General features: G+C 52.7%; 5 protein-coding genes across 6 annotated transcripts; 2 read left to right on the top strand and 3 right to left on the bottom strand.

Moving 5' to 3' along the window:
- Positions 1-24: 24 nt before the first annotated feature.
- PV09_02685 (uncharacterized protein) lies at positions 25-753 on the bottom strand (the record flags this gene model as incomplete). Its single annotated transcript, XM_016355771.1, has 3 exons — positions 25-169; positions 215-456; positions 517-753. The coding sequence occupies 3 exons, from the start codon at positions 751-753 to the stop codon at positions 25-27; spliced, it is 624 nt and encodes a 207-aa protein (XP_016216077.1).
- A 1,089-nt stretch (positions 754-1,842) lies between these two features.
- On the top strand, positions 1,843-3,982 carry PV09_02684 (ADP,ATP carrier protein). Its single transcript, XM_016355770.1, has 6 exons — positions 1,843-2,012; positions 2,241-2,262; positions 2,411-2,487; positions 2,565-2,810; positions 2,875-3,252; positions 3,312-3,982. The coding sequence occupies exons 1-6, from the start codon at positions 1,944-1,946 to the stop codon at positions 3,495-3,497; spliced, it is 978 nt and encodes a 325-aa protein (XP_016216076.1). The 5' UTR covers positions 1,843-1,943; the 3' UTR covers positions 3,498-3,982.
- Positions 3,983-7,138: 3,156 nt separating this feature from the next.
- On the bottom strand, positions 7,139-8,902 carry PV09_02683 (uncharacterized protein). Its single transcript, XM_016355769.1, has 3 exons — positions 8,433-8,902; positions 8,178-8,371; positions 7,139-8,094 (listed from the first exon to the last, which is right to left on the bottom strand). Exons 1-3 carry the CDS (start codon positions 8,492-8,494, stop codon positions 7,655-7,657), a joined length of 696 nt encoding a protein of 231 aa, XP_016216075.1. The 5' UTR covers positions 8,495-8,902; the 3' UTR covers positions 7,139-7,654.
- Positions 8,903-9,415: 513 nt separating this feature from the next.
- PV09_02682 (anthranilate synthase component I) lies at positions 9,416-12,252 on the bottom strand. Its single transcript, XM_016355768.1, has 8 exons — positions 12,106-12,252; positions 11,901-12,049; positions 11,280-11,789; positions 11,158-11,233; positions 10,828-11,105; positions 10,435-10,774; positions 10,279-10,376; positions 9,416-10,222 (listed from the first exon to the last, which is right to left on the bottom strand). Exons 1-8 carry the CDS (start codon positions 12,115-12,117, stop codon positions 10,141-10,143), a joined length of 1,545 nt encoding a protein of 514 aa, XP_016216074.1. The 5' UTR covers positions 12,118-12,252; the 3' UTR covers positions 9,416-10,140.
- A 138-nt stretch (positions 12,253-12,390) lies between these two features.
- On the top strand, positions 12,391-14,231 carry PV09_02681. Of its 2 annotated transcripts, XM_016355767.1 has the most exons (3): positions 12,391-13,188; positions 13,268-13,613; positions 13,728-14,231. In XM_016355767.1, the coding sequence occupies exons 1-3, from the start codon at positions 12,730-12,732 to the stop codon at positions 13,988-13,990; spliced, it is 1,068 nt and encodes a 355-aa protein (XP_016216073.1). In that variant the 5' UTR covers positions 12,391-12,729; the 3' UTR covers positions 13,991-14,231. The 2 variants fall into 2 exon arrangements, with proteins under 2 accessions (XP_016216073.1, XP_016216072.1); XM_016355766.1 differs by having other exon boundaries at positions 13,268-14,231.
- The last annotated feature ends 82 nt before the right edge of the window (positions 14,232-14,313 follow it).

Genomic DNA, 14,313 nt, shown 5'->3' with positions numbered 1-14,313 from the left:
GACGTACAAATGCATGAGATATCCTCACGCGCAGTAAGCTGGTGGTGGATACAGTGGTCGGATGCCTAGCTTGAAGTCTCTGTACTCCTCAGGTGACAGCCTTTGTATCTGGATCCAATTCTTTATTGCAACAACAGTCATGACTGCACCTCCGACAAAATGCATGAACCTAAAGGTGTCAACGACGGTTTCAACAACACAGTTTTTCACTTACGCGAGTGACAAGGAGATGGCAAAAACACATATTTGGACTTTCGACGGCAAAACGTCGTTGTACCACGGCTCGTTCGAGCTGTTCTGCTGTAATCTCTCCGTAACGCCAATGACCAGAAGCGAAATGACCACCGCATCAATATAGGCAAGGTAACGACGAAATTTGGAGGCCCGCGGACTGTTTTTCAATTTCAACACTATATTCGTGAACAAAAAAATATTGAGCGTGATGGAAATGAGGAGCTTCATCAAATTAGCCACTCGGATTGTACTTCATCGACATTGAATCTCCGCTACACCCACCGCAATAGTGAGAAAAGTGTTACTCCAATCCTGTTCGATCTCGACTGCATATTCCCAGTCGGCAATGAGACAAATGAGGCCAGCGATTGCGACTGGAACGCCGGACCCGCGGACGAAAATGCCCCAGATTAATTCGGATTTTCCGGGGGGCTCCTGTTGTAGAAGTACGGCTTCGCCTACAATAGACCGAAGGGACTTTACAGTCGCAGAGGTGATGGAACTGATGGAATCGCACATATTTGAGCCGCGTGCGGCAGGAGTGAATGTGAGCGAGAGCCAGTTTCGTAATTAGGTGTTGTGTCTCGGGTAGCTTATACAGGTGCAAGATAGACAAAAAAGGATGCTATTCAGAGAGGCTAGTTGAAGGAATATGTATATCGTTAAGCACGAAGCAGGCCAAGGTATGTTTGTAACTCGATGAGATGTGAGCGCACTTGACCATCAAGCACATTGGGTCCAGCTGCCCCAACTATGAGCTAGGAGTTGCACTTGCCATGCTTGTAGATAGAAGTACAACATTGACCTGCATTGTTTACCACTGTGTGCTATGGCATGGATTTGCGTAAAAACAATCGATTGAGGCAGTGATATGTACATCGCGTTTCTCGACTTCAACTCCTCTCATCCTTTTGCCAAACATATATCCATGCTTTTGCAATTCCGTACTGCTACCAACAGGACATAGAAAGAAACCCGATAGGATGGCCATCTCACAGAATAATTTTCCTTCACACATGAAGCGACTCGGCTATCCAGGCTAGTCCCAGTGTTCACCGGATACGTTATCCAGAGCCGACAAGAATGTTTGGTTTACAGCATTGATAGGCACGGCGATGATTGAAGGCCAACCTCGATGGTATGCGTTTAGGCTATAGACAATCAAGAGACCGCCTCCTTTTACAAGATTGTAATATGAAAGAAGATTAAATAAAGAGTGGATCACGAAATGGCAAACTCGACATTGCAAATCTCGAGCAAGGCCGTGTACCAATTTGGCTAAGAAAAAAAAAAGGCTCAGCCGAAGCCTTGCCGTGTCTCCGAAGCAACGATAGTCGGACCCGACCAAAGCACGCGACAAAAGAAAATGCGACAGCCTCACCACGGAAGATATCGAACTGCTTCCACCTGGATGCAAAAGCAGCCAGTTTGTGGCGCAGCTCATGCGCAAAATAAAAAAAATTGATTGATTGTTGGGACAATGACGGGCAAAATATGCAGTTTTGCGGCAATAGGAAGGGCTCCGACAGTTCCCGGCGGATTGTCGCCCCAGGCAGGAATTTTGAGGCCCGAGCGCCGGCGACGGCTGTCCGCTCAAACCCTTAAACAGAAAAACTTTCAACTCCTTTCATCTATCTATCTTCCATCTACAAATTCACCCATCTCCTCTCATTCCTTCCGTCACCTTGGTCACAGAGGAATCAGTCACAATGTCGGCCAACAAGGGAGCAACCGATCCGGCTGCCGTTCAAGGCAAGAAGAGCATCATGGGCATGCCGGTACGTATCTAAAGTCATCTATCTGGCAGCTTGCCGCTACGGCAATGCATCGCATTCATCGCGATGAAGGCTCAATCGCATAGCATTCGCATTAGACTACTGTGCGATGCTGGCTCCGGCCGGTTTATGAGCTTCTTCGATGGATGACGCTGCTGCCGATGGCTGGAGTGGCCAGCTGGAACTTGCATCGCGATAGCAGGACGATAACTGACGTTTCCGCTTTTGCAGCCATTCGTGGTCGATTTCTTGAGTACGTCACCTCTTTAAACACCAACAACACACAATTCTGGATGAAACTGCCATCAATTGGCATCGTCGGTGATGCAATTGCTGTTCAAATCAGAGCGCATAATTTTTCTTGTGTCCGTCAGGGCCATGCTAACTTTTTCCGTGAATAGTGGGTGGTGTTTCAGCTGCCATCTCGAAGACTGCTGCTGCTCCCATCGAGCGTGTCAAGCTTCTTATCCAGAACCAGGTCAGTTTTGGGCCAGCTCTCAAATGCTGTGCCTTCTTGCAACGTCAACGTCGGATGCTGATGGTGGAATCGAACAGGATGAGATGATCAAGAGTGGCCGTCTCGACCGTAGGTACAACGGTATCATCGAATGCTTCCAGAGAACTGTACAACAGGAAGGTGTGGCCTCCCTCTGGAGAGGTAACACCGCCAACGTTATCCGTTACTTCCCAACCCAGGCTCTGAACTTCGCTTTCCGTGACACCTACAAGGCTATGTTCGCCTTCAAGAAGGAGCGTGACGGCTACTGGAAGTGGATGGCTGGCAACTTGGCTTCCGGTGGTGTAAGTTCTCCCTCCCTAAAACCTTTGTCCGCCGTGGCAATTATCTGATTCAAGTTTCTTACAGGCTGCTGGTGCCACTTCGCTGCTCTTCGTCTACTCGCTCGACTATGCTCGTACTCGTCTTGCCAACGATGCCAAGTCTGCTAAGAAGGGTGGTGAGCGTCAGTTCAACGGTCTTATTGATGTCTACAGGAAGACCCTCGCTTCCGATGGTATTGCTGGTCTGTACCGTGGTTTCATGCCCTCCGTCGCTGGTATCATCGTCTACCGTGGTCTGTACTTCGGTATGTACGACTCGATCAAGCCTGTCGTCCTTGTCGGTTCTCTTGAGGGTAACTTCCTGGCTTCCTTCTTGCTTGGCTGGACCGTTACTACTGGTGCTGGTGTTGCCTCGTATCCTCTTGACACCATCCGTCGTCGCATGATGATGACTTCCGGTGAGGTAAGTACATCGTTGATACGTCCAACCTTCGATGAGTCCTGCGGCTAACAGTTCTACAGGCCGTTAAGTACAAGTCTTCCTTCGATGCTGCCCGTCAAATCATTGCTGCCGAGGGTGTCAGGTCCCTCTTCAAGGGTGCCGGTGCCAACATCCTCCGTGGTGTTGCAGGTGCTGGTGTGCTGTCCATCTACGACCAGGTGCAGCTCATCCTCTTCGGCAAGGCCTTCAAGGGTGGTTCTGGTTAAGCGCATCCATCTCTTGACAGGATGATGTGTTTCGAAGAGGGGACGAGGAGAAGTGCTAATGGGACAATCGCGGAAATGATACAATAGAGCGTTCAAAGGTTTTCTTGTGTCGTTTATACATCAGCAATCAAGATAGGTGTCGTTGTGGGCAGTCGTCGGCATGTGGGTGTGCGCGGGAATAAAAAGCGAGCGTGGAATACGGAACCGGGAATTATTAGACTCATGAGCGGATTCACATTCTGTCAGGGATTCATCTTTGCAGGCTCCCGTAGCTGGTGGGCTCTGATTTTCCTCGTTTTCGTGTTTGGGGACTCTGCTCCTGCCACACTTTGTATTCTATGCAATGGTTTTTTGTGTCTGTAATACTTGGCGTGCCTCTAACTGTGTGCTTCCACTTGATCACTCCTTGCTTCGCGTGATTTTTTTGTACGTCAACATGGTTTTCGTTCAGCATCCTCTAAAATTGAGAAACTTTATTCCTCCCCTTCCCTTAGTCATGCGCTCATCAACGTAGTAAGAGGATTGTATTTAAGCCAATCCTGCCCCCCGACACTGGCTGGGAACTTGGGCTTTATCACTTTGCTCTTTCCTACTTGAGACTGTTGTTGCCTACTCATGAAATTGCGTAACGATATTGCGGCTCTCATGTTCAGCGGCAATTCTGATCTATACGGTATCCGTTCAACGCTTTTTCAATTCCGCATCGTCGACGAAAGCTTACAGAATTCTTTGCTCGTTCTCTCCTCGTGGCGAAAGAGAGGAGCATTTGCGAATGCTGAGTAAGCCAACTGTTGTTCTTCCAAGGTCGCCGCACCCGTCCAACTTCGGCTTTTGGATTTTTGGAACTCGCATTTTAATCCAGACGCAAGACGTCGTTATTTCTGCTACGGCTTTGAAGTTCTATTGGTAATCCCTAGCGTGAGGGCCGGGGATCTCTTACGCCTCAAAGCGTTCGACGTCAAGCTGCGCCCTTCGCCTCGTGAAAGCTTAACAATCGTGTAGGCTAGCTTGCACGACTACTTTTTCCCCCCTCATTGATTAGGGTTGTGGCAATTCTTGTCGCCATACGGCCGTCTCATAAGCCCACGTACCAGCAGAGCGAATACTGAGATATTCTGAGACTTGGGCGTTATTTCTTTACACCTCTGGGACGTGTATATTCAGTACTTTCAGCCTGCTGTCCATTGAAAAAATTGCAACGTTCATATTCCCTGGAAACCAATGCGGCCTTCAAAAATTTGATAGCGCGAGTCTATGCTGCCGCTCCAACTGTCTCGAAGTGCTTGTACCACTTGAGATTTTCAAGATAACATCTTTGTTAATCGTTTGATCTCCTGTCGAAGCCGGCTATCTGATGATTGCCTAAGGCACACGTTGCTACAGGTACATTTCCTGCAGGTTTTTTTTTTTTTTTTTTTTTTTTTTTTTTTTTTTTTTTTTTGAACGTAGCCTTGTCCGTTATCTGTTCATTTTGCCCCTTTAGTTTCGTGTTTGGAAATCAGGATACCAGTAGCCTGTACACTTCAAGTTTACGAATTGATTAAGTTTGGTATAGCAACTTACAAACCAGCAGTTTGCAAGCTCGGTTGCGTTCGATATGAATGAGAAGGAAGTGAATGTCCGATCATTCACATTCGACTCAGAGCGAAGAAGAGACAAGCACCGTAAATACAATGATTGATCTGATACTCGCTCATAAACAGAAGACAACGTCGAGCACCTCTATTGCGCCGGAGTCAAGGGCCTGTGGCGCGACGAAACATGACGACACAATGACAGAGGCGTACGAGTGCACCATGTCCCAAATCAGTCAGAGGACTATGGAGATCCAGATGTCCGCCGCACAAGATCAAATGCAAGCTTTACAGCAGCAGATTGAATTCGACCAGTAGCAGGCGGGAATGAATGCCGTCCTAGGCCATGATGGAATCGAGGACGAAGACCCAGCGGCAGCAACGCCGCTACGAAGAACAAAGGGAATTGGAAAAATACTATTATAGCCTGAAAAACTATCGGAAACTTTTGATCGTTGAGTACTAGAAAAAAGCAGTTTTGTGGCGTGGACGACCAAATGCCGGGGGGCGGGGGGTGTCGTGTTATCACAGGTCTATACTTCCCCATGTCGTGCAGGTCTCCAGAGCGTTCGCGTCAGCCTCTAGCCGACAAGCCCAACGCTGGTACGCTCTCGTCCTTTGGCTCAGTCGAGCGGACAGATCGACAATCGCACGACGAGGTTGCAAAGGCGGAGAGGGAAAAAAGGCAATATGGTCGTGCAACAACGGGGGAGGTGTCTGGGGGACGCGTCCTCTTCGCCTCTTCCAAGGACGACATCCCCCGTCTCTTCTTCCATCAATCACCGCACAGCAGCGGAGCTTCTCCAGCTGGGATGCGAGACAGCATCGAACATCTAGAGCCTTCATGCGAACTGCAGCGCCCTGCGGCATCCAAGAGGCGGCGTGGTGAGTAGGCAAGGCGTCGTTACCCTGCAACACAGCCACTCGACTTTGATGTGGGGCCCATCAGAAGGAGGAAAAAAAAAAGGCTTCGATGTAAATTCCTACTTCTACATGTGGCGCAGCAGCAGCATGAGGAACATTAGCGGGAAATTGTCGTCGTTTCGGCTTTTTGGCCCCCTCCCCTCGAGTGCGAGGCGGTTAGTGAAAGTGTGCGTGGTGCAAAAAAGTTGGTCTTCCTTCCCCACTCACCGCGTCCGGCGGCGGGACGAGCTAAGCAAAGACACGATCTAGAACGGACAATCCCGTCGCTCTGCCAACAAAAATGTGGCTCGAATGAAATGGAAAACGAAAATAAGTGGAGCCCGGTGCTTGACATCATCTCACCTCACATCGACTCCTTTCCCATCCATCAACGGTCGCTTCTCCGCACGGCACAAACAAGAGCGGGGGGGAAAATAACCAGAAGACGAGAACCGCTTCCGCCCCCCACTCCTAGACACACGCGCACAAAAGCGTTGCCTTCAATCCGGTTGGAAACTTCACGGTCCGGCTTGCATGCACGACCTGATCCATGGCCCAGTTGTGTTCAGCGTCACGGGCAGGTTGGGTGAGGGGTTCAAAGTGATGCGTTGTTCGCAGGTGGCGAATACTGCTTCGGCTCGGAAAAAAAAAATGGCAAAAGAGAGAGAGAGAGAAACCTTCCCCCTCCCAAAAGAAAACGCCACACCAAATCAGGTTCTTGACGCGTTTCGTTTTTGTACCTGCGAGCAGTACGTACTGGAACGATCACGACGATCGATAGGCTTACAGGACGGTCCACTTAGAGACGGTAGCGGGAGCCCACAGATCGGAGCGCTGAGTGGACGGGTTTGCAAGCCCGCGCAACTCCACGAGCAGGGATCAATGGTTGTTTTTTGCGCCCACTAACACAGCTTCAGAGCTACGACGAGCGTCGGCGGCCCGCGCTCAGGTACACAAGTGGCGCGTTTCGCTTGCTTTGCTGCATGAGACAGCTGTCCTGCTGTATGCAGCTCGAACTACAAGGTTTTTGGTTTGGTAGCTTTTGGCAAAAATTTGTAAAGGTGCTCTGTGCTCAAGCTTTCTCTTGTCACGTCCGCATACGTCACTCCGTCCGGCGAGCCAAAAAGTTACACACAGACCAATTCCTGGAGATGGCACAATGGGTTCAGAAGCTGAAAGGCATTTTTTGGAAATCGTTGCTTGATGTACAGCTATGTACAAGGAATGAAGTTCGGGACACATGGCCCGAGAAATTCGCTGCCAATGCTCAGTGCACGGTAAAATCTCATATTAGGGTATTAATGTCACACCGCTGCCCCAAATCATTACAGGTTGCCATTGTATGAATCATTGGGGTATCGTTGTTCCACGCGCACGCTCTTGTAACGAGCCCATGGGGGACTCGTGCCGAACGATTGCGATGGACGTCGGAGGCAGCGGTAGCAGTACAGGAACATCGTCAAACTTCGTCACATTAACCAGGCGGTTGGTTTAAAGTCGGTCCCATCGCCTCCCAGTGTTCAAGGACTGGAGAAGGCATGAATGAGAGAAAGCTGCCACCGCTTATGCAAAGGATCGGCTAGAATGCTGCGTAATTACTAGGTAGTTTTTTTTTGATACAAGACAGTTCTAGGGTTGAGAAGAACTAGAATTTGTGCTTGCTTTACGTCCAGTATGAGTTTAGACCATGAGGAGAGCAGCGAGAGCAGCACCACCGAGGATGGGAGCAGCGGTGATGGCTGGAGCCAAGCCGGACGAGGACGAAGACTTGGCAGAGCTCGAAGCGGAGCTGGCAGCTGAGGAAGCACTTCCAGCAGCCGAGGAGGCCTGAGCACTCGCGGACTCAGACGCGCTGGAGGCAGAGGACTCGGCAGAGCTGAGAGCAGAGGCGACGCTGCTGGACGCGCTTGCGGCTGAGCCAGAGAGTGAGCTCTGGACACCGGCAGCGCCGGCGATGGAATACAGCGTAGTAGAGCCAATGGTCGAGGTAGCAACTGCGCTGCCGCCGGAGCTGATGGTCGTGACAACAGCCTCCGTGCTGACGGGGGTGCTCGAACCGCTGACACCGCTGGCACCTGTGGAGGCAGCAGCGCCGGCACCGCCAGCTGTTACACCGGCAGCTGTTAGACAAGTTTCGTTAGCTAGAGCCTCGGAAAACGCGATGAACCTTGGGTGGGGGGCGGTTTTCTCCCATTGTACTCACCAGAGCAGATGGATAGGCCGTAGGAAGCGACAGCAGAGTAGACTTCAGCTCCGCAAGCCTGGTTCGTGCAGTCACGAAGACCGTAGCCAAAACGCGGATCAGCGCAGAGACAGGTGATGTTGCTGGAGCTGCAGCCTAGCTGGCCAGCGACACCGAGCATGTTGGTGATGCACATTTGACCGCACTGAGGGATGCTGTTGTGCCAGAGGGTTAGCGGACTGGTGAGCAAGCCGAAGCGATACTTGGAGGGCATACCTGGAAAGGTCCTGAGCGGCCACGAGGGCAGCGCCGGCAACGAAGGCAATCGAATACTTCATCTTCACGAGCGTTGTCTTGGAAAGCGGATGAGAGTTATTATGCTTCTCGAGGAGAAAACGAAGGGTGGTGGTTACAGAGGCAATCTAGGGTTGTCGAAAACCGTAGGACTGCTGGAAGTCTAAGCCTTTTGGCGAACGCTGGAGGAGTAGTGAGAAGAGTAGGCAGGCAAGCGTACACAGAGGCTTCTGTGGTTCTTTGCGCGAAAGTCAATGGAGAGGAAAGAGGGCGTGTCGCCGTGGACGAGAAGCACAGGTCAATTTATGGGAAATCCGCTGGCAGGTCACACTGACGCAGCGAACCAAGGCATCGCGGGCCATGGAAAGAAGCATTGGCAGGAGCGACAACAGGAGGGCCCGATGCAGGCAAGCGTGCAAGCCAACGCTGTTCCACGACAGGACGATTCATCCAGAGTCACGGCGACTACACGTCGGGAGCAGCATGGTCAAGCTGTCGCACCTGCGCTTGGGGAGCTCTCGCATGTCGGGCGTGCGCCAACATGACGCTAATGCTGGCCGATGGTTTTCAGCTGAGGTCACACAGGGCCGGGATCTGGCTGCGATCGGTCTGTGGCTAGTTGGACGCTGCCGGCGCTGCTGGTTGGATCGCGCGATTTGTGCCCCTTCCAAGACCTCGACCGCGCTTGTCCATCCCAGCCACACACGCACCTGCTCGTCCGCCCGGCCACTCGCCCGCCGTCCACTGGGGACGCCCGACTCTGTTGCGCGCGTCGTCATGTACGCCTCCTGGCCATGGCTCCCCATTGCCAGCACGCAAGCGACGGCACCGGGGAGCACAAAAAGTTGGCACGCTGCCTGAACCGCGCAGTCAAACCTGTTCGTTGCCGTCCACGTCGTGGCCGTTCGCCACCGCTCTAGCCGCTCGTGACAAAACACGACTGGCGGACGTGAGCACTTCATTTCCTCGAGCCGTGGACATGTCCGCGCTTATGAAATTGCACAATCTGTCTGATCAGCCACAGGCACCGCCTGCAACCGATGTGTGCCCGGGATTAGCTTGTGATCTGGGGAGTCGCAGGAGATGAGGGCGGTCCAGATCGCCTCTTGTCGAACCGTTGCCGCACGCAACGCTTCATGCTTGACACAAACGGCTTTTGCTCGTCGTTTCAGTGTGTGCACCATCAAATTTCCTGCTATCTATCGACCCGAGAGAACTGTGGGAAAAACGCCTCTGGATCTTGGATGCTGGACAAGCTCCGTCCTGACTCTCTCCGCCCGGAGAGACTCACGAAGACCGCCACTTCAACAAGAGGGACTCCATTGGCCCGACGCAGATCCATCGATAACACGTTGCGCCGCTTGCGCTGTACACTTGACCAAGGAGGAAATGACCGCACAAACTCTTCCTGCAGTAGTGATTTTTACTGCGTTGGGCGTTGCGGCGCCTTCCAAAGCACTCTCACCGTTCCTCACTCCCATCAAGGATGTCTCCACCGCGTCTTCCATCGTGATTTTGACAGGCTTCTAGCCCACAGTGCAAGATCGGCGTGCGCGCCCCATCTTCTTCTGCAATGATTATAGTCTCTTTTCGCCTTTGTCAAGAAGACAGCCTGCGCCTGCATCTGCATCTACGTCTGCACCGCCACCGACCCTTGCACCAGGCCGCGCATCTTCAGCTGGCTCTCCTACTACTGCTGCGCTTCGTAGTGCAGTCTCTCAGCGGTCTCGATCGTCTTAACGTTTGCGCCCAGCTTGTTTATCGTCTCCATGCTGTTTGGTTCAACGTGAGCACGCCCGTGCCTAATGACGCGGCCGGAAGAACTTACTATTCGTCGTACTCGACCGAGTCGAAGACAATTCCTCCTCCCGCCTGCAAGTAGGCAACGCCATCCTTCATGACCATGGTTCTCAGGGCAATGCATGTCTGTTTGGACTCACGTCAATACAAGACGGAAAAACAAGCTGCTCAGCTGAGGACTTACATCCATGGCTCCTTCCTCTATTTTGCCGTTGTGCACCGTGTTGTAGCCAAAGTACCCAACCGCCCCCGCGTACACGCCTCGCTTCTCTCCTTCCAATTCCGCTATCAGCTCCATAGCTCGGACCTTGGGAGCCCCGGATACGGTTCCGGCGGGGAAGATGCTCCTGAAGGCGTCGAAGCGATTCTTGTCTGCTCTGAGCACGCCAGACACTTCAGATGTAAGGTGCTGAACGTGAGAAAACTTTTGTACAATCATCAAGCGATCAACACGAGTCTCCAGGGGATCGCAAACGCGGTTCACGTCGTTTCTCGCCAAGTCAACCAGCATGACGTGTTCAGCGCTGCATTCGTTAGCCATGATCGTGAGGGTCGGGGACTGGCGACCAAAGCATACCGGTCCTTTAGCGAGCTTCTCAGCTCTTCTGCGAGGGCCTCGTCCTCTTGCACTGTCTTTCCTCGCTTCACTGTGCCAGCAATAGGATGGCTGATGATGCGACCAGCTTCGGACTTCACGAGCAACTCGGGCGACGCGCCGATGATCTGGAAGTCCTCGCAATCAACGAAGAAGAGATATGGTGACGGATTGACCGTCCGTAGCTGCCGATAGACGTTGAAGGGATGCAAAGACGTCGGTCTCGCTATCCGCTGAGAAGGCACGGCTTGAATGATGTCCTAGTGGAATTAATTCAGCTCCTGTATCTTCCTATAATCGACGCGTACGAACCCCCTTGCAGATGTGTTCCTTTAGTTTGGTTACGTGCCGCTCATATCCTTCCTGTCCGATGTTCGAAGTCATTTGTCTAGCGCCAGTTAGCGGGCCGCCCGATGGATGCAGGGTGTACGTACTGATTGAGCTTGATTGGGCCTTGTGGTGGTAGAGGAACGTCTCGGTCTTGAAGTACTTCCGCCATTTGCTGTAGAACTCCGCGACACCGGTCGTATTCTTGCTGCAGGTCGCCCAGGTCGGTCGGAACTTTTAGATACGTGAAGACCTTGACCTGCTGGAAGAAGTGGTCCACGGCTACTATAGTATCAAACAGCATGAAAAAGCTCTCCGGCAGTTTGAGCACGTCCTTCATCTCCCTCTTTGTCTTTGGCTCAAAGTATTTGACGCAGTCATAGCCGATGTAGCCGATGGCGCCTCCTATCAATGGAGGCACGGTGAGACCAGGTACGACTGCCACTCTGTACTTCGAAAGCTCTGCATCGAGCGCAGGCAAGGGATCCTTCTCGCCGATGCCAAAGCCAGGGCCAGACTGGAGGACTTTGTGCGGGTTTGCGCCCACGAATGAGTATCTGCCGATCGTCTCTGTCGTCGCGGCACTTTCGAATAGAAAGGAGAGTTTCGATGTGGATCTAAAATTTCTCAGCGACTGTCCTTGCGAGCCACGACTAGCTTCCTGGACATGAAGGGCGCCAAAAGCAGGCGACGTGAGTTCGCCAGGGAAACCGGAGCGGGTGACTCACTTGCCGGCCACCTTAAGATATATCGAGCTCGGGGTGAGGAACTCTGAGGAGAGCGATGTGCATATTGGGACGAGATTTGGGGGGTTCTCCGCACCCAGCGAGGAAACGAGGGTATCGCGAACAGCATCAAGAGAGGGCTGTATGGTGATCTGGTGGAACATTACTGCTTGGCCATGGTGTGCGCGGGCGAGGGAACAGGTCTTACAGGAGGAGCCATGGCGGCGGGGCGGGCAAAAGAAGAAGCGAACAAGCGAGCAAGCGACGAAGCGACGGGCACGATCTGAGAAGGCAATCCAGGACTCCAGCAGCTCAATTGGTTTCGTTGTTGCTGGCGCTCTTGACAGCTACAACTGCAGACGGCACAAAAAAAGATAACACCGCTCTTTCTCCGCCGAGTCGCGCCCGGCCCAACTTCACGCTACGCTCAGCACGAGCCAAACCCGTCGTGGGCCCCAGGGCCAGCGTCGCTCACCGTTCTTCACACCAGACACCCGTTCCTGCTCGTCTGTACGAGCATCCGCTCCTTGTAGACCTCAGCACAAGCAGCATTGCACATGAGTATTTGCGCGTCCTTGCGTGGGGCACAGGGTAGAGGAACAGCTCGCATGCCCGCTGCACGAATCCGCAGACGGAAGGTTTGCAGCTTGCTCATCGTCAAGGCTGGTCACCCCAGCCTCTCATTCGCCCGCCGCGGCGGTCCAGCATCATCACCGCCTTGTCCCCCTCCCTCCGCGCAAAGCAGAGGCACGCTCCCTTTTGTTCGCGTGGTCTCCTCTTTTTGCACCGTATTTTCCTATGTCCTCTTCTTCGTCCTCTTCACGTAGACATCATGTCGCCCCCTCCAGCCACGCCGCCCAATGATCACGAGCGGGCGTCGCTGTGGCCCTCGCCTCAATTTAGCGACTACTTCAGTGACGCGGGAGATTCCTCGACGTGCACTGCTGCTGACCAGCGCAAATTGTACACGCCGGTCCAGGTGCGCATCCTCGACCGGCTGGGTGCCATTGCGCGTAAAGTCGCCGAGCACGAACAGGACGGAGGCCAAACGCCGCATCTCAGCGACTTTGACTCGGAGCTATCCGCTCTCGAGACTAAGCTCAATGCGCCCGAGTCGCAGACGAGGGAGATAGCTGAAGAGACCGGCTCGTTGTTCCAAGACGAGGACGATCCCGCCGTGCTCCTAGCCGAGAACGATGACTTACGCCGGGAGCTTCGTGAAGGTCGCGATGTCATTGCGCGCATCACAAGACTGAGAGAATCGCTGCAGCAGCACTACGACGAGATGAAGGTAGGCGGGGCTCGGACTGTCAAAAGCCCAGCGAAAACCCAGTGGCGTGAGGGCACAAGCTAAGTGAGTTGTCACACAGGCCAATTACCAGCTCGCCATTCAGCGTTTGAGCGCGGCTTCAGAAGCCTTGTCGACACTCAAGCAAGAGAACGAGAGCTTGAAGGCCGACAACGAAAAACTACGCGAGCAGAACATCCGCCTGCACGATGACCTCCAAAGTGCCATCCCGACGATATCCCGCCTCAAATCACGTCTAGAGAACGTTGAACGCTCCTTGCTACAACCCTGTGAGCCTGAGGAGCGCGACAAACTTGAGCAGAGCATAGTGTCACTGAACCACGAGTTTGACGACGTCGAGCTGGACTTCAAGGACATCGCTCGGCGATACAGGAAGTCGTCGAGCAGCAGGGTAGATTCGGCTATTGGTAATTGCTCTTCACAATCACCAACATGCGACGCTCGATCCGTCTCTCCAGAGACGGGTCATCGTTCGATGATCATCATCAGAAGAGGCGGACTAATTCGTCGTATTGATGCAGATGCCTATTCCTCATACAGCGAGGAGCTGGACGAGTCAGACGACGCCGAGCAGGATGACGAGCAGGATGACGAGCAGGAAGTTGAAAAGTCCTCGGACGTGCAACACGGGTCAGATGATTTTCAGCATCCGGACAGCAGTGAGGAGAGGGAAGACGAGAAGCCTGAACCGGTTCGCAAGACTAGGAAGACTCCGTGGGAAGAGCTATGGGACTCAATCGCCGAGTTCGCCGGAATGCACAATTACTATGACGATTCGACCTGAACCAGGACATTCTGAGCACTGGACCTTGCTTCAAGGATATGCGAAGTCGTAGAAAGCGACAATCTAATCTTATGATTGAGCCGTGGGTTGACCATGTTCGCTGCAAGCAAGTTTCATGATGTATGATCTTATGACAGCATGATACCCCAGTATGGACATTAGAGGCGTGGGTATCTCTTCGGCTTTAGTGCTACCAACAATGCTGTGGTGTGTATTCAAAAAACGCACGATCTCCTTTCTGCTTTGCTCGTGTTGCCTTTCTCCATTGGTACTCGATCCGTCCCCTCGTTTTCTCGCGGATCTCCAGTCATTGTGTGAAAAGC

This window comes from Verruconis gallopava (genome assembly GCF_000836295.1).
Source record: "Verruconis gallopava strain CBS 43764 unplaced genomic scaffold supercont1.7, whole genome shotgun sequence".
Lineage (NCBI taxonomy): Eukaryota > Fungi > Ascomycota > Dothideomycetes > Venturiales > Sympoventuriaceae > Verruconis > Verruconis gallopava.
Note: the sequence above shows the minus strand (reverse complement) of the source record. Positions and strands in the feature narration are given on the sequence as shown.

Coding starts and splice junctions, on each gene's coding strand:
- PV09_02683 (XM_016355769.1), bottom strand. CDS start 8,494: ATGAAGTATTCGATTGCCTTCGTTGCCGGCGCTGCCCTCGTGGCCGCT. Junction 8,372..8,432: donor GCCGCTCAGGACCTTTCCAG/GTATGCCCTCCA, acceptor CTGGCACAACAG/CATCCCTCAGTGCGGTCAAA. Junction 8,095..8,177: donor CGGCCTATCCATCTGCTCTG/GTGAGTACAATG, acceptor CTTGTCTAACAG/CTGCCGGTGTAACAGCTGGC.
- PV09_02684 (XM_016355770.1), top strand. CDS start 1,944: ATGTCGGCCAACAAGGGAGCAACCGATCCGGCTGCCGTTCAAGGCAAG. Junction 2,013..2,240: donor AGAGCATCATGGGCATGCCG/GTACGTATCTAA, acceptor CCGCTTTTGCAG/CCATTCGTGGTCGATTTCTT. Junction 2,263..2,410: donor ATTCGTGGTCGATTTCTTGA/GTACGTCACCTC, acceptor TTCCGTGAATAG/TGGGTGGTGTTTCAGCTGCC.
- PV09_02681 (XM_016355766.1), top strand. CDS start 12,730: ATGTCGCCCCCTCCAGCCACGCCGCCCAATGATCACGAGCGGGCGTCG. Junction 13,189..13,267: donor AGCACTACGACGAGATGAAG/GTAGGCGGGGCT, acceptor GTTGTCACACAG/GCCAATTACCAGCTCGCCAT.
- PV09_02682 (XM_016355768.1), bottom strand. Junction 11,106..11,157: donor AGGAACACATCTGCAAGGGG/GTTCGTACGCGT, acceptor TAATTCCACTAG/GACATCATTCAAGCCGTGCC. Junction 10,223..10,278: donor TCGGTCGAGTACGACGAATA/GTAAGTTCTTCC, acceptor TGAACCAAACAG/CATGGAGACGATAAACAAGC.